This window comes from Archocentrus centrarchus, chromosome 5 (assembly GCF_007364275.1).
Source record: "Archocentrus centrarchus isolate MPI-CPG fArcCen1 chromosome 5, fArcCen1, whole genome shotgun sequence".
NCBI lineage: Eukaryota > Metazoa > Chordata > Actinopteri > Cichliformes > Cichlidae > Archocentrus > Archocentrus centrarchus.
Window position 1 is genome coordinate 12,797,593 of NC_044350.1, and position 26,062 is coordinate 12,823,654.

The 26,062-nt window shown below is 43.2% G+C and overlaps 1 protein-coding gene across 2 annotated transcripts in view; it reads left to right on the forward strand.

Annotated features, from left to right (window-relative positions):
* The window catches only part of LOC115780047 (tensin-2-like), a 49,709-nt gene that overhangs the window by 21,701 nt on the left and 1,946 nt on the right, over positions 1-26,062 (forward strand). For both annotated transcript variants that reach the window (XM_030728989.1, XM_030728990.1), the window contains exons 2-24: positions 531-636; positions 731-768; positions 8,732-8,764; positions 8,855-8,904; positions 9,049-9,232; positions 9,498-9,548; positions 9,720-9,842; positions 9,942-10,006; positions 10,243-10,326; positions 10,446-10,558; positions 10,647-10,707; positions 11,054-11,129; positions 11,574-11,703; positions 13,462-13,527; positions 19,309-19,425; positions 20,827-22,215; positions 22,342-22,492; positions 22,604-23,463; positions 23,663-23,794; positions 25,083-25,175; positions 25,371-25,448; positions 25,620-25,697; positions 25,863-26,031. In XM_030728989.1, the coding sequence (XP_030584849.1) occupies positions 531-636; positions 731-768; positions 8,732-8,764; positions 8,855-8,904; positions 9,049-9,232; positions 9,498-9,548; positions 9,720-9,842; positions 9,942-10,006; positions 10,243-10,326; positions 10,446-10,558; positions 10,647-10,707; positions 11,054-11,129; positions 11,574-11,703; positions 13,462-13,527; positions 19,309-19,425; positions 20,827-22,215; positions 22,342-22,492; positions 22,604-23,463; positions 23,663-23,794; positions 25,083-25,175; positions 25,371-25,448; positions 25,620-25,697; positions 25,863-26,031 (4,247 nt within the window). The remainder of the gene's footprint in view (positions 1-530; positions 637-730; positions 769-8,731; positions 8,765-8,854; positions 8,905-9,048; positions 9,233-9,497; positions 9,549-9,719; positions 9,843-9,941; positions 10,007-10,242; positions 10,327-10,445; positions 10,559-10,646; positions 10,708-11,053; positions 11,130-11,573; positions 11,704-13,461; positions 13,528-19,308; positions 19,426-20,826; positions 22,216-22,341; positions 22,493-22,603; positions 23,464-23,662; positions 23,795-25,082; positions 25,176-25,370; positions 25,449-25,619; positions 25,698-25,862; positions 26,032-26,062) is intronic.

A 26,062-nucleotide genomic window follows, 5' to 3' on the forward strand; every position in this document is an offset into this window, starting at 1 on the left:
TATGTAAAAGTGGCATCCAGGTTCCATTCAGCCTGCCTGTGACCGTACTACACAGTGACACTGGGAATAGCAGCATGTAAAGCTTTTCATTTTTCACCAGCTTAGCCCCTCAGACTGAGACAGAATAAGGACACGTTAAAAGACAAGACAACAGGATGCCTTCAAAGACAACATGAAATGACAGCTAATATTAGTGGAGGAAGTTGAATGTACAGCAGGTAGGACACCAGTGCTCATGCTGGTGTATCACTAAACCAGCGCAGATCTGTACTGACAGCAGCTACGCAGGGGACAGTGAACATCTAGTGCTTCAGATGGAACAATGCTAAGCTCAGAAGCCTTTGCAAATACTGAGAAACTTGATAAAGGGGAGGGGATGCATGGGCTTCAGTGTTTTCAAGCACACAGTTGCTGCCTGACTAAATGAATGATTTCCACTGAGGGGGGAGCCATTATTTCTTCCTCCTCTTACCTAAATATTTTTATGTAGTTGTGTGATGATCAGGTTCAATTGTCCTGTGCATCTGCAGCTCTCCAAATCAGGGAACCATGCCTTCACATTGAAGACCCCAAAGAGGAGACGGATATGTGACGTGTGTAAGCAGAACATTGACACCCCTGCGGCTTTCTGCAAGGGTGAGTCCACATCTCAGGACGGTAGCAGATCTAGATGCACATCTGACCAACTCACTGACTTTCAGAGCAAATTATTGCTTCTTTTTGTTTACAGAGTGCAAAGTTACAGTTCACAAGATGTGTGAAGCCAAGGTGAGCTATACATTTTCTATATAACTTCACCACAGAGCTGCATACCTTACCTCCTTGCCCAGAGCAAATTGTGCACCTTTGTCAAAGGTTTTTGGGTACCAGTGTTAATGCGATGCTAGTCTTAAGCGGAGTAAGCCATGTGCACTGACCTAGATGTCTGGTTAAAGAAGGCCTGCCTCCAGAACTTCACTCATCCATGTAGTAACATGAATAAGAGGGAGACTTCCCAAGCACCTGGAAAGTCTCTGTCTCTCTCTCTTTTTTTTAAGTGACTCTTAATACAGTTTGTGGCTTTAGAGGTTATGACTGTATATACAATACATCATCACTCATTAGTACTGTGAAAATAGCTCTGAGGATGATCAATTGGGGGCAGAAGGGAGCTGTGAGCCATCAGCAGTCTGTATGCACAGTGAGGGTGAAGCAGCTCCGCTCAGGCAATAATGCACTTTGCAAATAAATGCCGTCTGTGCGTCCGTCTGCAGATAAGTTGCTGTCTGTTATAACTAAGCCAAATACAGTGAGCAAACGGGCAATTCTGAACTGCAAAATTGGAAGGTCCTTGTTTGCAAGAAAGTCACTTTCTAGTGCTTTCTGCACAAAAGCACTCACAAGGCTCAGTGAAGTCAGTGCTCACAGCTTCAAACCACATGCTCCGTCGTAGGGCAATCTGCATTTGTCTGTTCGTAATTAGAAAGGAAATAACCTGGTAAACACTTTAAATCACTGTTTTGCCTGATTAAGCTCATATGAATTTCATCATAGCAGCACACATTCATTAAAAAGTTAGTTATAGATTTTAAGTGAGGTGTCTTTTTCCTATAGACCCCCCCCTTGAGTGGACTGTTTCATTTGAACATGTTTTCACTGTGTGAGAGAAGCACTCTCTTCATCTGCAGTTTATGTTAAGCCATTGGCAGTAGCGGCTTCTACTCTCATGTGACCCCACTCACATCAGCTCAGTGTCACACACCACTGAGAGAGTTCATGACCTTGCTGGAGTGGGACTGTTTTGTGTCACTCACTGTCCAGCAGCACAAGTTGTATATACGCACTCAAAAGCAGCACACGCTCTCTCAGAGGCACACAAAAGGACCTGTCATATTTATTTCTCTGCTCTTCAGGTCAGCAAGGTATCTCCACCCCCCCCTCCTCAGCGCGTATTCTCACACACATTCACACACCGTAATGGTGTGTGACATGGCACTACCAGCTGTTGTGCCTTAGCAGCGTGTATTAAAAGAGGATTATTATTTTTGTCATATGCATCCCCCGGTCACCGGGGCAACAGCCAAAAACAATTCTCGGAGGCTGCAGGAGAGCGGGTGGCACGGACGTGAGTGGAGATCGTCACACAGGATGATGATCAGTCTGGATCGGAGAAGTCTGAGCGGGTAAATATAGAAAATAACAAGAGTGCCGTAGATGCCTGCGAGTGAGTGATCACAGGGGGACACAAATAAGTGAGAGGCAGCTGGGGAGGCAGTTTTTGTCTACGTGAGAGTGTGTGATCAGTCCCATTTGGGGGTATTCATAAATAAAAAGGAACACTGGGTCAAGGCTTCAGACTGGTGTCTACTTCATATCAGTAAATCCCTCTACTGCATGTTTCTGCTATTTGTCTTTCTCATAAAATGCTATATTACCACCTTCTTTTTTAACCTCTTTCATTTCTTGCATCTCGCTGTCATCATCTTTTTCTAACCTTTAATCTCTGTTAGATTTCTCCTTTTTCTGATGTTTTGTAGTCACAGTTAAAGCATCTCCCACCTTCTCTGTGGCATTTTTTTTTATCTCCTTTTCAAATGTTTAATCCTTTCATCAGCATGATATGGCAGTCACCACTAAAGTTATGGTTTTTCATCTCTTATCCTTTGTGCATCGTCTTGTCTTTTTCCATCTCATCAACTGCATCCCCCTGCTGCTATTTGTCCTCCTGCCTCTTGTCATCTCTCTCCCCCAGGCCGCTGGAGAGGTCACTGTAGATCAGCACCCACTGTCTGCATGTGGCGTATTGATGTATGTGTGAATGCACGTGCGAGGGAAAGTGCTTGCATAGCCGATGTGCGTTGCTGCCTCTGTGCGTAAGGCACAAGCAAATCAGGAGGGGAAGCGCTATGTTGCATGTGCTGCTGGCACTCTGTGAGTGTGTGCGAGAGAGGGAGGGGAGGCAAAGTTAGTTGGTGAGAGAGAGTGAGCAGAGTGGGACACAGTGTATCACACTCTACACACAGCACTGCTCAGAGGCAGAGGGAAAGACTGAAGCTGCTTGTTGAGAGGTAAAACATGCTCTGCTCTGTATTTACCTAGTAAAGCTTTTTGGTTTAGTTTGCCTGCAGCACAGCAGTTTCAACTTTTCTGTATTTTTATTTTCTACTGAGTAACAACCTTACATCTTTAAATCCTTTCCACTGTGTTTGTTCAAATTGTGTGGCATGCGATTGTGCATATTATTCCATTAAAGCCATAGCCAGAGTGCTCTTGCTTTTGCCCAGAAAGAGGATTTAATTTACTGTGATTAAGGAAAGTGCAGACATTTAAGCAGAGATTCCTGCTGTGACCTACAAAAATACACTGATTTTAATTATTTAAACTAGAGAATGGATTCATAAGATTTACTTTTTAATGAGAGTTGTGCAGGTTAGCAGTTTATGGGCACTGTGCCTAAATGGCTTTTCATACATTTCCATATAATGTCTGTAAATGCAGTGTTTGTGCCAGATTTTTTTCAGGTTAGATTAAACGTGTGTTTGTTTGTGTGTGTCTGTTTCTGTGTATTTTTATTTGCTTGTACTTTCATTTGTAATTTTCTTACTTTTAACTGTATCAATATTAATAATACAGACTCTGTGGAACCTTCTCTGTGACAATGCAGTGCCCAAAGTGTCTGTCTACTTACTCTGCTGTTCCAGTGTTGTGCTGTTTGTTACTGTGTATATGCAAAGTCACCATTTATGACTAAAGGACAGCAGAGACAAAGGGACCCAGTCTCCTGTCCTGACATCATCTGATGGATCCTAATGTTGTTTAGTGAAATACAGATGGTTTTACACTGTCTGCTCATGCACACCAGCTGCTCTCCTAATCTTTCATGCTGATGTATGAATTGGAATAGGATTATGAGTTTGAAAAGCTACAATTGTCTTTCACAAATTTAGATCAGTTTTCAATTACTCACCAGATTATAGGCTATATATATATATATATATATATATATATATATATATATATATATATATATATATATATATATTTTTTTTTTTTTTTTTTTTTTTTTCAGGCAGATGATGCTGATATTAGTCTAGTTCTTGTCCAGCTGTTGTGGTTTTCTGCATTCTTCACTTTTTCATTGTCTTAAGCTGCCCACATTCGCCCACATGGCTTATGTCTCACAACAGGGAAACATGATAGACAAGGAGTCAACAGATGCTTAAAGAGGATGTTGTTTATTACATAATCCTGTCAGATTGCTCATCTTTGTAGCTTGATTAAGGTGGTGGCTTATCACTGTCATTGTGCTGTTGCTATTTTTAACCATGATGTACTTTCTACAAATAATTATCATGGTTAATTTCATTTTACTGCTTTACCTGCCATAGCAACAATAAAAGATGACAAGACCCACTTATACACACAGATGCGTGTCAAAGCATTTATATTTACCCTTTGATTTTTTTTTTTAATTTCCTGAGAGCCTAAGCCGAGCTGTAAGCTTTGTTTAATATTCCAGGAACTACGTATACAGCTCCTATTTTTTTTAACAGGATCACAATGGGACTGACTCCAAATGTACGTTAGTTATGAGGCAGCAACATGACACATACTTCAAAATCAACTGCCAGATCTCTTGAAAGAGTGACTTTGTGGGATGATTGACAGACAAACAGAGAAAATGAGCCTGTAAGTGTTGTGAGGGACATTTAGTCTAAAATAAGGAGCTCTATTAAAATAGCTCTGAGAAATCTCTCTGCTCTGTGTCAGTGGTCAGGAGGCATGTTCAGCTGTTGACATCTCTCTCCCATGCAGCGGTCAGTCTCATTTACTGCCTCTGTTTGCCTCTCCTCTTTCCTCTTCCTGTCTTCCTGTGCCTTTTTCTTTCTTATAAGCTCTACTTTCTATTCCCCAGATATTCTGTTTTTACTTTGAGCCCTTCTTGCTCTATCCCACGGGCCAGTTTGTCAGTTAGTCAGTGACGTGCTGTGCCTTTGCTGCATGCGATGCTTATCAAGGTGCTCTTTGTCATCTGATGTTGTTTATTCAGGAGGAGTAAATGCCTGTATTTCATGGCAGGATGATTGTGGTCATCCTGCCCCCTGGCTTTTTAAGTAGTGAGGCAGAGTAGCAGAGGGGAAGGGGGGGTTTAGAAGGGAGTGACAGACTGCAGGAGGTAGGAAATACAGAAACGAGGGATCAAAGATGAGAGAAGGATGAAAGGCAGAGTGGTAACAAGACAAGAAAGAGAGTGTGTGTTGTACTTTCAGGTGAAGCCTCCTGAATCTCTCCAGCCACTAAAAATAAAAGCCCCCAGATTTTATTTTAGCTTTCAGCAACTTTGAGAATAAGTGACTTTTTGTGAGAGTACAGAACATGGAATAAACCATGGTAATTTCGCTTTTTCCACTTTCTGGTTTGAAGGCTTACTCACTTCTCCCTTTCCACAGTGTGATGTCAGCTCTGAGTTGACTGTCAGATTGAAGCTCGTTCCTCCTAGATGGCACACTGACGCCTGTGTCTGAGACACTCGCATTTATCTTCTGCCTTCCCTGCTGTGACAGATCTCTGTGTTGGATTTCCTCTCCAAGGAATAATTCAGGATGTGGCAGTGATCAGATCAGATTCCTATCCCTGTTACAGTTGCACTGCTGTGGGTGGAAATATAAATGCCAGTAAAGTTTAATATGAATACTGAATACTGAATATTGATTAAGTCTGTAGTTTTTTTTTTTTGTTGTTGTTGTTGTTGATAAGCTACACTGTAAAAGTCAGAAAATATTGAAGATCTTGCTAAAGCTTGAGATAATTATTGGGAAATATTTGCTTTCACATGTCTGTTTGTTCAAGCTGGATTCAGCATAAAGACTGCAAACAGAGAGAAGAAGCTATCTTTTTACCATCTGGCACATTCAAGTTAGGGGTTTCCCCTGTTTTTAGTCTTTTGGATGAGACAGCTATCAGCTGTACCTTAAAGCTCAGCAAGGAAGCAAATTTCTCAAAAAGTCGACCTTTTTTAATCCATTGCTTGCTTTGCAACAGTTACAAATATGTACCAAAGAAGTTAAACTGGTAGATGTTTACCATTTCTGCTTTACAAATAAATTACATTTTATCTGATGAACAGATCAGGTAAAAATTCTAGTAACAGCCAGTCCCTGAGGTGGGGAGGGATGTGGGGGTCGAGCACTGTCACTGGCACCTCAGTAAATGCCGACTGATGAACAAGACAAACTGAACCAGATGGCGCCTTTCCCAGTGGCTCCAGCTTACAGTCCGCATGCATTAATGAAGACCCTAAGGCTGGCAGAGCTACCAAAGACACGTGTATACTCTGCATGTAATTTGTGTGTGTTACGTGTGAACCTAGACTGAGCAGCACTGACATCCTGTTGCAAATTGCTTCCTGTTGACTCTGGTGTCTTTCTCCTGCTGTATTTCTATGTTTTATGCCTCTAGGTTCAACCCTGGTCTTCTTTTTGTCTGTGTGCGTGTGTGCATGTTCATGTTTATACATGGGTACACATGCGTGTGTTGTGTCTGTCTCCCACTGTTCCTTCCTGGAACTGGCTACTTCATTCAGTAACAACCATTATTAAACCTGTTAAGAAAAGAGTTAGCACCGATGGCTGAATCTCCATGTTCTTTCATTTCCCATTCTAAGTTCTAAAACAAGTTTGCGATCTGTCCTTATGGACTCTAAAGTATATCATGTTTGTGCTGTCATGAGTGAAATGACACGTTGTTGTGTTGGTTGTCTGTCTTTATAAGAGCTACATGACATTGCATAACCTTCTTAGAATTTTGTTGTGTTGCTCTTTTCCCATTCACTCCCCTTTTTACTCATTTCTCCCTGTTGTTGATTTATGCCCCCCTTTTTTTCCAGTAATACTCCCATAAACTTTGTGCTGGTAATACTTGTCCACTCTTCAGCACTGTCATCTACTTTTTGTGTATTAGAAACTGTGTGTGCTATAAAATAAGAAAGCTTTAATTTGTTTGTTTGCTTTTTTAAATAGAAGACTCAATTTCAATGTCCTCTTGACAAAAAAGTAAAGTAATCCAATTTTAAAGATTTCGATTTATCAGAACTCATTGACATTATTGTAGCAGGACACTGATTTTTGGGAACTGTACTGGAACAAGTCAGACTGACAACCTCTCCTCTCCAACAAGCTACAGAGCTTAGAAGATCTGCTAATATCGAGTTTTCAATACCATCGGAGGTTTAGAGGTTTTCAGTGACCTAATGTGTTCTTAATATGTTCTTGGTTATTTGTGGCATTCAAAGAGCCAACAACATATGAGAAGTCGTCATAATGTTTTGGTTCATTGGTGTGTATTACAGTCTCTTTCTGAGAAGTTGAATAGGGATCATGATGCAGCCGCTTCAGCTCTTAATTTGGATTGTTCATCACATCACAGTGCAGCACCTTATATAATATTCGTAGTATCCATTCAAAACTGTGCCATCATTTAATTCAGCAACTCTGGTCTTGTCATGGTTTGGCAAAAGATGGCCCAGAAAGGGTTTGACCCAGAAAGTAGACTCAGGCAACAATCAGTTTTTACTTTACAATATAAAGGGCCTTGACACAACTGTTTATTGTGATTTGGCACTATATGAATTGAATTGAACTGAACTGAAAACAACCACAGGCTTAATGTCTGGTCATTTTCTTAAGACTGCTTCACTTGCAGATCACTGTGACTGGCATTTGACCTGTTAGCCTGTTGTCTGATGCCTGTCAGCACCTGCCAACACAACCACAGAAGGTGGCTTGGATACCAATCAATGTCATGGGAAAGTTCAAAGGTTGAAACCTGACACAGTGTCACCTGTCAACCCGCAGTCCTGGGACCCATAGCTGTACTGGAACAGTGAATGTTTCATTGAATTTCCTGGCTTGCTTTGTTCCTTTCTGTTGTAACTGTCCTTATCCATGCATTCTTTCCATATTTCTGTACCCTCTCAGTTTTCATTAATTTCATTTGCATTATAGATTTTTACATTTTATGAGAACATCCAAATGAGTCAGAAAAGTATCAAATAATCCAGAACAGAAGAAGCTTTATTGTCATAGCAGTGGCTGTACTCTATTAAATGACCTCAGTTTCCCTCTCTCTCGCTTTTTTGCTGTATACGTGTGTTTGTAGTTTTGGCACTTTACCGTTGGCTCACCACTACAAGTACTGCATGCCACATGTTGAGTCCCCCTGAAATGTATCCACTGCTTCTTTCTGAAGAGGCCAAAAAATGTAATCAGTCACTTTTATTGAGCACCTCTTGATAGCCTGAGCTGCACTGCTACTTCTTCAACTGCCTCGTCAGCACAATAAACCCCAATCAGCAAAGACTGAAAGAACCCTTTTTTTTTTACTATTGTGTACACATATGTACACATGTGTTGTTTGTTTCTAAACATCTATGTTTATGTGCACCAGTGATTGTATAGATCATATTCTGTGTGTCATCTATCACTCGTCCACCATAAGACAGCCACATCTGTGTTGACAGCCTCTTCTTAAAACCAGCTGCTCTCAGAAGGAAGAGAGGAGAATGAATATTAATATCATCTTCATCAGCTCTCCCCATTCCCCTGTGTTCCATCCCCTCATCTGTACTCCTGGAGCTGCACCAAGAGCATTAAGCCAAACACATGACTTGACATCTGCTGGTTTATCCCAATGTATACGTGTGGGTCTGTTACAGCTGCAACAAAAACAAATATATGCTTTCCTTTCCTTTCAGGTGACTCTCAGCTGCAGCTCAACACCAGAAGTGGTAGGTTTTTGCATGTTTTTGTCACAAAGCAGTTTTTTATGAGATGTGATGTAAATGCAGCACCGAGATCCTTTTCCGTTTGTCTCTCAGCACAGCTCCACTAAATCAACGTCACAGAAAAAGAGAGGCTCCATACCAAGGTACTGCAAATTCTGTATCAAACACATTCAAACCAAAGAAGAAGTTTTTTTTAATTTATAAGAGATACAGACAAACAAAATTAATACAGTAAATACAGTAAAAGTTTTGCCTGCACTAAAAGAATGGCTTTTCACAATGTCCAGAAGTAAAAGTGTGGAACGAGTTATGGAGCATGTGATGGAGCACCACTATGACTTTGACCTCACCTACATCACAGAGAGGATCATCTCTGTCTTCTTCCTGCCGGACCTGGAGGAGCAGCAGTACCGCAGAAACCTACAGGAAGTGGCCTCCATGCTAAAATCCAAGCACCAAGATAAGTTTCTGGTCAGTCTGAAATAATAATTAATTAATTAAATTAAATATTGTTGTAATTATGTTTTATGTTACATTTAGGAAATTAAAAGACATTTTCTCTTTGCATATACCTATCCACAAAGATTTTTTATTTCAGTCCATGTCTGTGATGAATAGGTAAATCAAACCATTCCTTCCACTGTTTTTTTGTTGTTGTTGTTGTTTTTGCTATTTGCATTGTAAATGCATGGTTTGTGATGGATTTGCTCATTTGTTGTGTCTCTACCTTCTCCAGCTTCTCAATTTATCAGAGAAGAGACATGACATCACCAGACTCAACCCAAAGGTACAAGCATTCACATCTGACATATAGCTCAAGCTACTAATACATCACTGAAATGCATAGGCAATGTGATATATTATATTTACATTTATATACTGTATATTTGGTGTTATTGTAAAGGTTTTATCCAGTATAAAACCACCAGTATTTGAAACATCGTCCTCTGTGGTTCAGGTGCAGGACTATGGCTGGCCCAATCTTCATGCCCCACCCCTGGACAGGATTTGTGCTGTTTGTAAAGCCATGGAGACCTGGTTAACCTGTGACCCAAACAATGTAGTGGTCCTTCACTGCAAAGTCAGTGTAGCCTTAATACTCACCTGTTTCCTTTGCTGTTCAAATTTTATAACAGTGGTAAAACGGATTTCATAGTCACTTTGATTTTTGTTCTGACAGGGAAACAAAGGAAAAACGGGGGTCATTGTGGCAGCCTATATGCACTACAGCAAGATATCAGCTGGGTAATCTGCATCATTATTAGTTTATAAAACACTCAGTACACCAACATATGTAAGGATCTGTTATTCATGCAAATGTATGTAAAACACGAGCCACTGATGCTTGATTTCAGTATGTCCAAAACAATCTTTGTAGATTTGTTTAAAGCCACCAACAAGTTTCATGATTTCCTTGTGGCATACACCTCATCACAGACTAAAGCATTTATTAATTAATACACTTCTGCTTGTGTCCACAGAGCCGACCAGGCCCTCACCACACTGGCTATGAGGAAGTTCTGTGAAGATAAAGTCTCCTCTTCCCTACAACCCTCTCAGAAGAGGTGCCGTGCACCTACAAGCCATCAATTTTCTCCCTCTACCATAAATCTTTTCTTGTTATGTTGTTGTCATCACCTCAGTCACTCTCTCATCACACCGTTTCCTCACCTATCTTTGACAGATACATCTACTACTTTGGTGGTTTGCTATCAGGTACCATCAAAATGAACAGCAATCCCCTGTTCCTTCACCAGATCCTCATTCCTTCACTACCAAACTTCCAGGCAGGAGGAGGTCAGTTTAACAGAGTATAAATAAAGCCTCTGTCTGCAAACTCTCACCCTTTTTACTGTTTTCCCTCAACTTCTTTCTGTATCTGCAGGATTTTATCCCTTCCTGAAAATCTACCAGTCTCTTCAACTGGTCTATACCTCAGGAGTCTAGTAAGTACCTGGTCAGCTGTGTGTGTGTGTGTGTGTGTGTGTGTGTGTGTGTGTGTGTGTGTGTGTGTGTGTGTGTGTGTGTGTGTGTGTGTGTGTGTGTGTGTGTGTGTGTGTGTGTGTGTGTTCAGCTCACCTCCTGCGGGCAGACGTCTCTCCTTCCCTCAGTCTCTTTGACATATGTTGACTCTGTGTTTAGGTGGAGCCTGGGCTCTGCTTATGTTAAAGCTTACACGATTTGCCAGTGTTTACCCAACTGTGACATGTTTTCACTTGTTTTATGCATTTTAAGATGGACTGTCCAATTTTTATAGTGTGTGTGTGTGTGTGTATGTGTGTGTGTGTCAAGTGATCCACAAAGCTCCAGGGCAAGAAAACTGTGTGTGACTATGGAGCCAGCGCTACTATTAAAGGGAGACATTATGGTGAGAAATAAAGTATGATGAACTGTATGTCATTAATTCATGACCTTACTATGAGTTACATCCTAACCACAAATATGTATAATATGTCACTGCAATAACTGCAATATCTCTGAGGTTTTTATAGCTAAATCCTGTAGTCAGAGGTTTTTATTCCCACACACAAAACACCTTTTTCCTTCCTGAGTTCGATGCATTATGTTATTGTTTATTGTATTATGTATTATTTGTATTTATTTTTAAACCACTTAAGCTCTAAATCCTCTGTGGACTATAAGCATGCATGCTCATTTTCTCTCATCGAGAGGGTAAAAATATTCAAACAAGTTCTTAGCAACAAAGAAATTTTTTAAAAAGGCATTCTATTTATCTCGCTGCGAGCAGCCGCTATCAACATCTTGAGACATTCGTTGTACATTACTTTCTTATCTACATCTTTGTTTATAGGTAAAGTGCTATCACTGGCGGAGACAAGCAACAGAAAGGGAGGTGGTCTTCAGGGTCCAGTTCCACACCTGTACTGTTCATGGAGCCCAGCTGTGGTTTGGCAAGAGTGAACTCGACCAAGCCTGCAAAGGTATAAATACACAAGCCCCAAAGTTTGTCAGTAGTTTGGAGGCACATGAAATAGTAAGAAAGAAATCTGCCAGCCGTGAAGCAGTGGCAGACTGAGAGCCAGACAATTTGGAATAGAAACTGATGTCGGTAACTACAGTCAATCGGAAAATTGATTCAGAACAAACAGTCAGTATTTTTGTCGCTTGCTTTCAGAATTTGCTTTTTCAGACATGACAGAAGCCATGTTATGTAACCCTTAATTGATTTTAAACTTGCTAAACTTTTTCTTCTTTAATTATTAGCAAAGGTCATAACTACCGTATTTTTCGGACTATACGTCGCTCCGGAGTATAGGTCGCACCAGCCAAAAAATGCATAATAAAGAAGAAAAAACATATATAGGTCGCACTGGACTATAAGTCGCACTTTTTTTTTGGGGGGGGGGGGGGGGGGGGGGGGGTTGATAGAATCCGAGACCCAGAGCACAAATTCCATCTTGAACGGCAATTTAAAATAATAATGGATTAAAGAACAGGACGAACACGGTTACGCCTACGTTATGCTAACGTAGCACATTCAGCTACATGACGCACAACGAACACGTGTTCGTTATGTTAACGTAACATTAAGTTATTCAGATAACCATAGCATAAAGGACATACTAACAAGTTAACCAAACCATCAATCCATTGAATTCTTCATCCTCGGTGTCACTTCTAAACAACTCCGTACACTCCGTAGACGAAGCGCCGCTTCCTCTTCTGTGTCGCGTTAGTCAGACTCGTCGTCAGCTGCAGTTCCAATTATTCCAGCCTTTCTGAATCCCAACAGGATGGTTTGTCACTGAAGCCCATGTTTTCTTGATCCATCCAATGACTTCCAGGAAAGTTGGGTGGCGCATTCTCCCAGTTGCCGTTAAGCTGTGCTCTCCATCCATCATCCACTGCGCCCACAGGTTACGCAAGACTGCCTTAAAGCTGCAGTTCACGGAGATGTCAAGTGGCTGGAGTATTTTGGTTCATGTGTTATAAATGTCACATATACGTCGCTCCGGAGTATAGGTCGCACCCCCAGCCAAACTATGAAAAAAAGTGCGACTTATACTCCGGAAAATACGGTAATTACTTCTTTAAATGACTTGGGCACATGCAACACCAGAAGGCTTATTTACAGGTTGTGTGGGGTTGCGAAACTTGCAAGTCTGTGGTGGTCATGACCAACCCTTTCTACCCCTTGGTTCCACCCCCATTAGAGAGGGGAGTTGGTACTGTTGTAAATCACTGCAACATGGTTGTTTAGACTCTGATTCACTGCATAAAATCCTATGAAAAGGAAACTTTCTGCTATATAATTCTGTTGTCTACTTGAAATTGTTTATGTGACTATATAATTCAAGACCCACTTATTCCTCAGGCCATTGTTTTGTTTGTATTTAGAGACAAATAGCAAATGACAGTGTCAGTGTAGATGAAACAGAAACGTTAACATGGTTCACTAAGCAGCAGTCTCATGACAGTTGCTCTAAGTGCTACATGCTGACTCATGCATACAATATATAACTAATATTGAATCCATGCTTATGCATGAAACTAAAAAGCAAGCTAATTTTAGATAGACTTTGATGAGGTGTTCTGCTCTGTTTTCTTTCTTGGCCTATTTCTTTCCATTATGTTAAGAGTAAAGGCAAGTGTCTTTATTTATTAACTTTGTTTTTGGTGTGTCTCTGTAGTTACAGTCTGGATATTTTAGTCACTCCTTTATGTTTGTCTTTCTGTAGATGACAGGTTCCCCCCTGATGCTACAGTGGAGTTTATCTTCTCTAATGGACCAGAGAAAATGAAAGGTGAGTATAATTATTGTCTCCTTATCTCTGCATCATTTCATTCAATTCAATTCAATTTTATTTATATAGCGACAAATCATAACAAACAGTCATCTCAAGGCACTTTATATCGTAAAGTAAAAAACATACAATAATTACACCAAAAACCCAACAGTCAAAACGGCCCCCTATGAGCAAGCACTTGGTGATAGAGGAAAGGAAAAAGGCCTCGTTTGTAAGAATAAGGATTTGAAATTCAATTCTGGATTTAACAGGGAACCAGTGAAGAAAAGTCAATATGTGAGAAATATGCTCTCTCTTTCTAGTCCCTGTCAGAACTCTGGCTGCAGCATTTGTCAGGGAGCTTTTAGGACATCCTGATAATAATGAATTACAATAATCTAGCCTAGATGTAATAAATGCAGGAATTATCTTTTCAGCATCACTCTGAGACAGGATGTTTCTAATTTTACAAATAATGTGCAAATGCAAAAAAGCAGTACATATTTACTTAATATGTGTACTCAAAGACATCTCCTCACAGTGTTACTGGAGGCCAAGGGAATGTCCATCCATCCATCCATTCTCTCCCGCTTATCCAGAGCTGGGTCGCGGGGGCAGGAGCCTAAGCAAAGAAGCCCAGGCTTCCCGCTCCCCAGCCACCTCCTCCAGCTCATCCGGAGGGACCCCAAGGCGTTCCCAGGCCAGCCGAGAGATATAATCCCTCCAGCGTGTCCTGTGTCTACCACGGGGCCTCCTCCCGGTGGGACATGCCCGGAACACCTCACCCAAGAGGCGACCAGGAGGCATCCTAATTACATGTACATGCCCGAGCCACCTCAACTGGCTCCTTTCGATGTGGAGGAGCAGCGGCTTTACTCTGAGCCCCTCCCGGATGGCCGCACTCCTCACCTTATCTCTTAGGGAGATAAGGTGAGCCAGCCAGCTCACCTTATCTCGAAGGAAACTCATTTCTGCCGCTTGTATTCATTATCTTTTTCTTTTGGTCACTACCCAAAGCTCGTGACCATAGGTGAGGGTAGGAACGTAGATCGACCGGTAAATCGAGAGCTTCGCTTTTACACTAAGCTCTCTTCACCACGACAGACCAGTGCAGCGTCCGCATCACTGCAGAAGCAGCCCCGGTCCATCTGTCGATCTCCCGCTCCCTTCTCCCATCACTCATGAACAAGACCCCGAGATACTTGAACTCCTCCACTTGGGGCAAGAACTCATTCCTGAGCTGGAGAGGGCACTCCACCTTTTTCCGGCTGAGGACCATGGCCTCAGACTTAGAGGTGCTGATTCTCATGCTGGTCGTTTCACACTCGGCTGCGAACCGTTCCACTGCGAGCTGGAGGCCACCCCCTGATGAAGCCAACAGAACTGCATCGTCTGCAAAAAGCAGAGATGAGACTCTGAGGCCACCAAGGAAGAAGCCTTCCGCCACCTGGCTATGCCTAGAAATTCTGTCCATAAAAATTATGAACAGAATCGGTGACAAAGGACAGCCCTGACGGAGTCCAACACCCACAGGAAACGAATCCGACTTATTATCGGCTATATGGACCAAGCTCTCACTGCAGTTGTACAAAGACTGAATGGCCCGCAACAACGGGCCAAACACCCCATACTCCCACAGGACCTCCCAAAGGACACCCCGAGGGACAAGTTCGACTGCCTTCTCCAAGTCCACAAAGCACATGTAGACTGGTTGGGCAAACTCCCACGCACACTCGAATATCCTTGAGAGGATAAAGAGCTGGTCCAGTGTTCCGCGACCAGGACGAAAACCGCATTGTTCCTCCTGGATCCGAGGTTCGACTAACGGACGGGCCCTCCTTTCCAGCACCCTGGCATAGACCTTACCGGGGAGGCTGAGGAGTGTGATCCCCCGAAAGTTGGAGCACACCCTCTGGTCTCCCTTCTTAAAGATGGGGACCACCACCCCGGTCTGCCAATCCATTGGCACTGCCCCAGATCTCCACGCGATGTTGCAGAGGCGTGTCAACTAAGACAGCCCTACAACATCCAGAGCCTTCAGGAACTCAGGGCGAATCTCGTCCACCCCAGGGGCCCTGCCACCAAGGAGTTGTTTAACTGCCTCAGTGACCTCACCCCCAGTGATGGTCAAGTCATCTCCCTCGTCCCCAGACTCTGCTTCCACTACAGAAGGCGTGTCAGTGGGATTCAGGAGGTCCTCGAAGTATTCCTTCCACCGTCCGACTATAGCCTCAGTTGAAGTCAGCAGCACCCCACCCGCACTATAACCCGTGTGAGTGGAGCACTGCTTTCCCCTCTTGAGTCGCCTGACGGTTTGCCAGAATCGCTTCGATGCCGTCCGAAAGTCTTTTTCCATAGCCTCACCGAACTCCTCCCACACCCAAGTTTGCTGTCGAAGTTCTGCCGGAGGTGGGAGTTGAAGAGCTCCCGGACTGGGGCTTCTGCCAGGCATTCCCAGCACACCCTCACAATTCGTTTAGGTGTGCCAGGTCTGTCCAGCATCTTCCCCCGCCACCTGATCCAACTCACCACCAGGTGGTGATCAGTTGACAGCTCAGCTCCTCTCTTCACCCGAGTGTCCAGAACATACGGCCGCAGATCTGATGATACGATTACAAAATCGATCATCGACCTGCGACCTAGGGTGTCCTGGTGCCATGTGCACTTATGGACATCCTTATGTTCGAACATGGTGTTTGTTATGGACAAACTGTGGTTTGCATAGAAGTCCAATAACAAAACACCATTCGGGTTCAGATCGGGCAGGCCGTTCCTCCCAATCACGCCCCTCCAGGTCTCACTGTCATTGCCCACGTGAGCGTTGAAGTCTCCCAGCAAGACTATGGAGTCACCAGATCGAGCACTCTCCAGCACCCCGCCCAGCTATTCCAAAAGGGGTGGGTACTCTGAACTGTCATTCGGCGCATAAGCGCAAACAACAGTCAGGACCCGTTCCCCAGCCCGAAGGCGCAAGGAAACTACCCTCTCGTCCACCGGTGTAAACTCTGACGTACAGGCAGCAAGCCGGGGGGATACAAGAATACCCACCCCAGCTCGCCGCCTCTCACCGAGGGCAACTCCAGACTGGAACAGAGTCCAGCCCTTCTCCAGGAGACTGGTTCCAGAGCCCAGGCCATGCGTTGAGGTGAGCCCAACTATATCTAGCTGGTATCTCTCAGCGTCACGCACTAGCTCAGGCTCCTTCCCCACCAGAGAGGTGACATTCCATGTCCCAATAGCCAGTTTCGATAGCCGGGAATCGGTCCGCCAGGGCCTCCGCCAGGGCCTCCGCCCTTGGCCACCGCCCGACACACACTGCACCCGACCCCTACGACACATCCTGCGGGTGGTGGGCCTACAGGAGGGCAGGCCCATGTAGCCTCTTCGGGCTGCGCCCGGCCGAGCACCACGGGCTAATGCCCGGCCACCAGGCGCTTTCCCTCGAGCTCCCTCCCCAGGCCTGGCTCCAGGGTGGGGCCCCGGTAACCCTATTCCGGGCAGGGTAAACTGTTCCCTTGCTGTTTCAATCATAGGGGTCTTCTGAAGGTAATGTCGTCCAGAGTAAATATCTGGTTAGACACGCTTCTAAGGTTTGTAGGGCCAAGTAGAATAATTTCAGTTTTATCTGAATTTAGAAGCAGGAAAGTAGAGGTTATCCAGGCTTTAATGTCTTTAAGACATTCCTGCAGTTTAACTAATTGGAGTGTGTCATCTGGCTACATGGATAGATAAAGCTGGGTATCATCTGCATAACAGTGAAAATGTATGCAATTCTTTCTAATAATGCTGCCTAAGGGAAGCATGCATAGTGTAAATGGAATTGGTCCCAGCACAGAATCCCGTGGAACTCCATAATTAACTTTAGTGTGTAAAGAAGACTCCCCATTTACATGAAAAAATTGGAGTCTATTAATAGAATTCAAACCACTGCAGCACAGTACCTTTAATACCTATGGCATGCTCTAATCTTTGTAATAAAATATTATGGTCAACGATATCAAAAGCTTCACTGAGGTCTAGCAGGACAAGCACAGAGATGACTCCACTGTCAGAGACCATGAGAAGATCATTTGTAACTTTCACTAATACTGTTTCTGTACTGTGATGAATTTTGAAACCTGAATGAAACTCTTCAAATAAACCATTCCTCTGCAGATGATCAGTTAGCTGTTTTACAACTACTCTTTCAAGAATTTTTGAGTGAAAAGGAAGGTTGGAGATTGGCCTATAATTAGCTAAGACAGCTGGGTCATGTGATGACTTTTTAAGTACCACCTTAACTAAGGCAGGGTTCTTTGTCTTTGAGATAAGATAAGGCTTTTAAGGTGGCACCTTAAGTGCCACCTTAAAAGCCTGTGGCACATAGCCAATTAATAAAGATAGACTGATCATATTTAAGATCAAAGCATTAATTAATGGTAGGACTTCTTTGAGCAGTTTTGTAGGAATGTGGCCTAACAGACACGTTGATGGTTTGGAGGAAGCAACTAAGTTACCTCCAAAAGATCAATTGGAGGGCAAGAGTCTGAATAAATATCAGCAGTACTGAAAGTATCTGTACACAAAGATACATTTGTGAGATGGTTATGAATTACTAAATGGCTAAAATTTTATTTGTGAAGAAGTTCATGAAGTCATTAATAGTTAAAGTTACAGGAATACTCGCTAAACAGAGCTCTGACTCTTTGTCAGCCTGGCTACAGTGCTGAAAAGAAACCTCGGGTTGTTCTTATTTTCTTCAATCAGTGATGAACAGTAAGATGTCCTAGCTTTACAGAGGGCTTTTTTATAGAGCAACAAACTCTTTTTTCAGGCTAAATGAGCATCTTCTAATTTAGTGAGACGCCATTCCCTCTCCAGCTTACGGGTTATCTGCTTTAAGCTGCACATTTGTAAGTTATACTAGGGCATCAGGCACTTCTGATTTGAAGCTTTCTTTTTCAGAGGAGCCACAGTATCCAGAGTCCTACGCAGTGAGAATGTGAAACTACTGACGAGATGATTTGTTTCTGAGGGAGTAGAGTTTAGGTAGCTGCTCTGTACTGTGTTGGCACATGGCATTGAAGAGCATAATAATGGAGGAATTACATCTTTGAACTTAGTTACAGCACATTCAGAAAGACTTCTACTGTAATAAAATGTATTTCCCACTGTTGTGTAATCCATTAAAGTAAACATAAATGTTATTAAGAAATGATCAGACAGGAGGGGGCTTTCAGGGAATACTGTTAAGTCTTCAGTTTCTGAAAGTGGTGGGTGGGCTCATTTACATTTTTGAGAGAAGCCAAATTAACCTAATAATAGATTAAATGCAGTGTTGAGGCTGTCATTTTCAGGATCTACATGGATGTTAAAATCACCCACTAAAGTTATTTTATCTGAACTCAGGACTAAACCAGATAAAATGTCTGAGAAATCAGACAGAAACTCAGGTGAACGATAGAGAACAACAAATAAAACAGGTTTTTGAATTTTCCAGTTAAGGTGGACAAGGCTGAGTCAGGCTTTTACATGAATTAAAACGCTGTATGGGTCTTTGATTAATTAATAAGCTGCATTTCCATGCACCCAGTCCTTTCTTTCACATTTTCAGTTCAGTTCAATACTTTTATCATTCTATTCTACAGAATGAAAATATTTGATCCCAGTTCATGCTATATATTAAGTAGGCTTAATATAATAGCTATTTAAAATTGAAACAATAAACATAAAGAAATAAGCTCATAAATGCTAATAATAGACAACATATTAATGAAGAGCTATATTTAAATATGTTTCAAATGAAATGTTGTATTCAAGATCAGGAATACCACAAGAATGACGCCTCCATCAAAGTGGACTACAACACCTTGGACCCTGTTGTCAGATGGGACTCCTATGAGAACTTCAATCTGCATCATGAAGACAGCCTGGAAAGTAAGAAATACTATACATATGGGTGTAAGACCTACAGTTATGGTAAAAATTCTGTGAAGCTTAAGGTAGGGTGGCTGGCCTCTCCCTTAGCGATAGGGTGAGGAGCACAGCCACTTGGGAGGGGCTCAAAGTAGAGCCACTGCTCCTCCATATCAAAAGGAGCCAGTTGAGGTGGTTCGGGCATCTGACTAGGATGCCTCCTGGGCGCCTCTTGGGTGCTCCTGGCATGTCCTACCGGGAGGAGGCCACAGGGCAGTCCCCGGACACGCTGGAGAGATTATATCTCTCAGCTGGCCTGGGAACACCTTGGGGTCCCCCCAGATGAGCTGGTGGAGATGGCTAGGTAGAGGGAGGTCTGGGCTTCTCTCCTTAGGCTGATGCCCCCGCAACCCTGCCCCGGATAAGCGGAAGAAGATGGATGGCTGGCTGGATGGCTGGCTGGCTGGCTGGCTGGCTGGCTGGATGGATGGATGGATGGATTAAGGTTTTATGTGTCAGGACATAATTTAAAAAATCATCTGATCCTCAGCAAGTTTTAAAATTAGGTAAATACAGCCTCAGATGAACAACACATGACATAAACAGTGTCAAAATTATTTAACAAAACCTAAGTCAAAATGCAAAAGCAGTAAAACCACCATTAGCAGAAATAACCTGAATTAATCATTTTCTGTGATTTTATCAGTCTCTCACATAATTGTGGAGGAATTTTGACCCACTCTTCTCTACAGCATTGCTTCAGTTCATTGAGGTCTGCAGGCATTTGTTTATTCACAGCTCTCTTTATATCCCTTTATAGGGCAAGTGACCATTTTTGGTAATTTTTGTACACTTTATATATGACACCCATCTGGTGCCTCAGTGAGGTTAGGAAGCATGTGGTCTTAAAGAAAGGGCCTAATGTTGTCTAAGTTATAATGTGTATAATGTTGCCTCATAATAACCCTTCCCAGACTGATGAGTACCAACAATTGCATCTCTAAGTTCATTGCTGATTCTTTCCTCCTGGACATTGTGTTAGCACACACTCAAATGCTTCAGACCACCAAACTACCAAAACTTTAATACAAGTGCTCACACTTGCTGATGATCAGTTAATCAAGTGCATTTGCTGCTACTTTACCCCTTTGTTCCTCTAGAAGCAATAAAAGGTGTATTTATTTTTTTCACACACTACTCCTGTATTTTAGCTTAGTTTCTGTAAAATAAATAACAACAGTGTAATATGTCATGTTTTGTAGTTCATCTGAGCTTGTATTTACCTCGTTTTACGACCTGCTGAAGACCAGATGTCCTGATTGGTAAAACTGTAGGATTGAAAGAGGGTGAATGTTCTTTTTACTATGACTGTAAGCTTTAAATAAATAAGGAGGACTCACATTTCCCTATTGTTTTTACTAGATATCTCTCATACAAGGGGCCCTCTGGATGGAAGCTTGTACGCCCAAGTGAGGAAGCGACGTGGACCGGGAGCAACTGCCTCACCAGCATCAACCAATAGCTGCCTCACTAGCAGTCCAACAGTGAAGTCCCAAACTTCCACCCAGTCCCAGCCTCTCACCTACACTTTTAATTCCAACTGCTCCTCAGTCCCCTCTGATCGCCTAGGTGACACCTCTCAATCCATTCGTAAAAGAGAAAATAATGACTATCCATTGAGGAGAGGAGATAGGGAAGACGAAACAAAGGAAAAGACAAGAGGAAAAGAAAGGGACAGAGAAACAGCAATTTTAGATGATCCAGACCCATCAAGTCCTGGAGGGTTGAGGCGAGAGCACTCATGTTGCGGTCGAGCAAGTATGAAGTGTGGTGACATGGGGTTGGAGAGGGAGAGAGAACCCTGTCTTCCCAATAGTCACTGTCTTGGACGTTGCAAAAGCATTAAAAACCACCCAAAAAGCCAAACTCTGCCAGTTTTACCATCCAAATCAGTGTCCCCTCATCCTCACTCAGCTCATATGGAGCTCTGCCATCGCCACAGTGCCCATCCTCTACCAGAGTTGCCATGGGAACGTTCAACCCCTCCTGTATCTCTACCCTTTGTCCATAGGCCACGCTATCCTTATTCCTCCCCTGAACATGCACACCCACACAGCCACACCCTGCCAGCCTCAAACAGACTTTGTACAGGGGAAGAGTGTCACCTCCTCCATTATTCCAGCCATGGCCCAGGGTCTCACCTCTCCAACCAGCTGCAGCCATCAAGCCCTTACAGAGAAATGTTCTTTGGCTCTCCTACACAGTCCTCTGGTTGCCCCTGTCAAGACTGTTCTGGCAGACGAGAGCACCAATCAGCCTCAGTCAAAACATTACACTCAGCATACCCAGACCAATTAGAAGCCTTACACTGGTCTCAAGGAACAGGTGTACCTCCAACATGGGAAACTGAAAATCCATGGGACATTGCAAGAGAGGCAGAATTTTGGCAATGCAAATCCACTATGCCTGTATTTCACCTCTGCCAACCCTCTCTGGACCGAGCTCCAAATCTGGAACACCCTAGATTTGCCTTTGCACCTCACCAGAACTACCCAATCCCCCAGTCACTAATAGATATACGGGATGGGGCCAGCAGTGGATACCACACACCTCCACAGCCACGCCACTCTTGCCCCTGTTCACCTTATCAGTCATCTCCAGCCGAAAGTCATGAGAGCCGGGGTTATGCCTCAGGGTATCACTCTGGATCAGCCTCCCCTCTACCTGCCAATAGCCCATCTCCTGGGAGAGGAAGGCTGCCCGAGACCCCATTAGGATCCAAAGACCAAACACACACTGAGCATCACAAAGGTGAATGGATGAATGGAGAGGACTAAGTGGATGGGTTAACATGCTTTTCTTTTCTTTGTCTTGCTTCACTCATCACTTTGTTCTGTTATACTTTCATCTCATATCTTTTAATCTCTCTTGTCAAAGTGGAAAAGGCCAAGACAGGTGCTGAAGATGACATATCCCAACATTCAGAGACTAAGTCTGATTCTAATGGTCAGTCAAGCACCCCTGGACCGGACTCTGATCATGACTACACACTTATTGGTAGCAGCAGCCCCACACACACAGAAGACAGGTGAGTGAAACTTTGCTTTCTGACATCTCACAATTCTGGAAAATACAGCTACAGTACATATCAAGATATGGAGAAAATTATCTTTCGATCCATATGTTGTCTTTCCATTAGTGTAAATGCTGATAGCCCTTCTCAAAGCCAAGAAACACCTCAAGAGTCCAACACAAGTAACAGCAAAACCGTGAAACCGACAGAAACACAAACTCAAGGTTCAATCATATCTATAAACCCCACCCAACCATCAAGTGAGACTTCTGAGAGTAGGGGTCCTGATGGTAAGCTTGGAGCACCCAAGGTCACGGGACATGCAGATGGATCGAATCCATCACATGCTTCGAGCTATGCAACTGTCATTATCACCCCAGTTCAAGTGCAACTCAATGGTTCTGCGCTCCCTAATGATATCCCGTCTGACTGCAGCAGAGGTGTATCTATAAATGCTCCAGCCAGTTTAAGTTCTAGCCCTTCCACCACTTCCCCAAATTCTCCTATTGGCTCCCCGGAGTTACAGTCCTCTCCTCAGCGCTCCACATCTGCCACAGACACAGGAGGACAAAGACTGACTCCAGACAGAGACAGCTCAGCTGACACTAAACCACCTTCACCTCTTCCTGATGGATATCATACACCCAGCTTTCCCTCAGCATCCTATTACTACTCATTACTAAACGTCCCCCATGTCCCATACACGGGGTACACTGCAGTCACTATCCCCCCCATCCAGCCACCGCTCCCAGAGAAAAAACGTTTTTCCACAACAGCAGGATCCCTGAATGGACACAACTCTCTAATTAGGGCTTCCTCGGCTCCTTCCCCCACTCATCACGTTACTTTTTCCTCTGCTGTTGGTGAGCAGAGAAGGGGGTCTGCACAACACAGCTGTAGGGAGGAGCCAGACATCAGGGTGAATGCTAAGTTTGTCCAGGACAGCTCCAAGTACTGGTACAAACCAGGCATCTCCAGAGACCAAGGTGAGAGCTTTAATGAAGCATGAATTTGTAGGGTCTTTAGCCGCAATACAAAGCACCTTGAGGCGACTGTTTGTTGGCGCTATATAAATAAAATTGAATTGAATTGAATTACATCAGGATGGTTCATATTTAACCCATATTATTGTCACTGTCTCTTATTTCAAGTCACAACATCATACCTCTAATGTTTCTACTATAGCCATTGCTGTGTTAAAGGACAAGGAACCAGGAAGTTTCCTCATTAGAGACAGTAATTCCTTCCAGGGTGCCTATGGCCTCGCCCTCAAGGTGGCCACCCCTCCTCCCAATGCGAACTTCTCTGGGAGCAAAGGTATCTATTGCACCTCTTTTAATCAGCCCAGGTTTAGCTTTTTGGTTAGTGCTTCTCAGCTTTTGAATACAGTAGTATAATGTTCACTTTGGCATCCTTATAGTCTAAATATATAAATATGTCATCAGTTCACTTGACTTGGGATAAGATTTCAGTCACACAGGCTTAGAGACCGTTCAGCGACCCCCTGGCAACCTCTTGCTGAAAAAGGTGTATCCCACAACTGTTTGACAAATGGTTGCTCAAGGTTGCTTGTTGTCTCCAGGTGAAATTGGTTTGCAGACAAATCAACATCTTTCATACAAACTACAGGTGACCACAGCAATCTACTAGTGACCAAAGCCATCACAAGGATGTTTTCGGTGAAGCACCATCTGTTTCTATGCCTCTGTACCTCAGCAATCAGTTGCCAACTTGTTGGGAATACACATTTTTCCCTAGTGACTCGTGGTTGCCAGGGGCTCAATGACTGCTCTCTAGTCCTCTGTGACTGGGGCTTAACTGACTGCTTTTTAATGGAAAACCTCATGTGCCCATTACACTCGCCGCATTGGTCGTACTGCATGCAAATAGATGTCGCCAGAGCTCCATAACATTTATGCCAGCATCGAGGGCACGAGGAGTCACTGTAGCATTCTCCTGTAGGTGTCCCCACTCAGACAAAATCCCCACATCAGTGCTGGTATGGGAGGAGAAGGAGTCTAAACCAGAAGCAAAGTTTTTTCCACAAAGTCTCATCTTTTCAGATCTTTGCCACATCTCCCTCTGTGTAATTTGTGAATTTCTGAGCTTCTGTACTGATATATCATTAAGCTAACACGATCATACAGTCATATCTTTAACCCAGCGACATAAGCCGCGGCACTTAGGCAGAGTTACAAAAATGCACAAATGACACCGCAAGTGCCGCTTGAGTCCAGGGATGTGACATCACTTTTGGTGCACATTGCCGCTTGCAGGTATAATGGGCCCATAAGGCATGCAAACTGGAACAGAGATTTGAAAGAAAGGGGTATTTACCAGAGTATCTAAAGACACACTATTGGTTACATTCTGGGAAAAGCAGCATTTCTGGTAGTTTTTTGAATCATGTTAAGTATTTTGTAATGGTGATACACTGTATTAATGTATTAAAAAGGTTCATTTTTAACATAATAAATTTATGGTCAGTCTAAAAGATATCACTACATTTTGATATATTTTTGTTTATGTTTATAGTAGATGTTTGGCAGCAAAACAAGCTGCCTCTTTTTCATCCTTCCTTGCTTCTCAATCTCCTGTTTCCCAGGGGATCCTCTCGAACAGCTGGTGAGACACTTCCTCATCGAGTCTGGGCCACGGGGAGTGAAGATCAAGGGTTGTCAGAATGAGTCCTACTTCGGTAAGTTACACCGTAGACACAAATGCTGCCATGTATTTCATATATTTGGGTTTTATATGAGAAACTTATTTTTTTACCTACTTATTTTTAACCTACAAACATAAAGTTTTTGCATATTTACTTCATTTGAAGTCCTCAGTTTTCTGCCTTTTAATCCCTCCTAATCCCTTCTTTTTCTTTCTGTCTTTGCCTCAGGAAGTTTATCGGCTTTAGTGTACCAGCATTCAATTACTCCCATCTCATTGCCGTGTGCTCTTCGCGTCCCAGAAAAGGGTAATATTTGTTTAATTAGATTTAATTCCAAAATAAAATTTGAACTTATCAAATGAGCTATATCTGTTATGGGAGAACAGCTAAATGCTCCTCTGTGAATAGAAGGCTATTTTAACAGTTTACAGCCTCTGTTGTTTTGTTGTTATGTAAATGAAATCCATGATGTCTCAGATCTGGTCGGGGAGCTTCAGGAGACGCAGAGTGCAACAAATACCAGCACTGCAGCTGAGCTCCTCAAACAAGGAGCAGGTAGTATGCAAGCTCACAGAAATGTTGGCACATATGCTGTGCAGTCATTTCAGTGTTTACTTTTAACCAGCTGAGACTTCTCAAGCTCCATATTTGCACAGTGTTGATCAATAAGCACACATATTAATAATAATTCTTATCTTTGTCTTTTCCCTAATGAACCAGCGTGCAATGTGCTCTACCTAAACTCCGTGGAAACAGAGTCGTTAACTGGGCCCGAGGCAGTCTCTAAGGCAACCAAGTACACGTTATCACTGAATCCACGCCCAGTGGCAACGGGGGTCCACTTCAAAGTGTCCTCTCAGGGTATCACACTGACGGACAGCAAAAGAAGGTACTTATGAGGAACTACAATCTTACATATA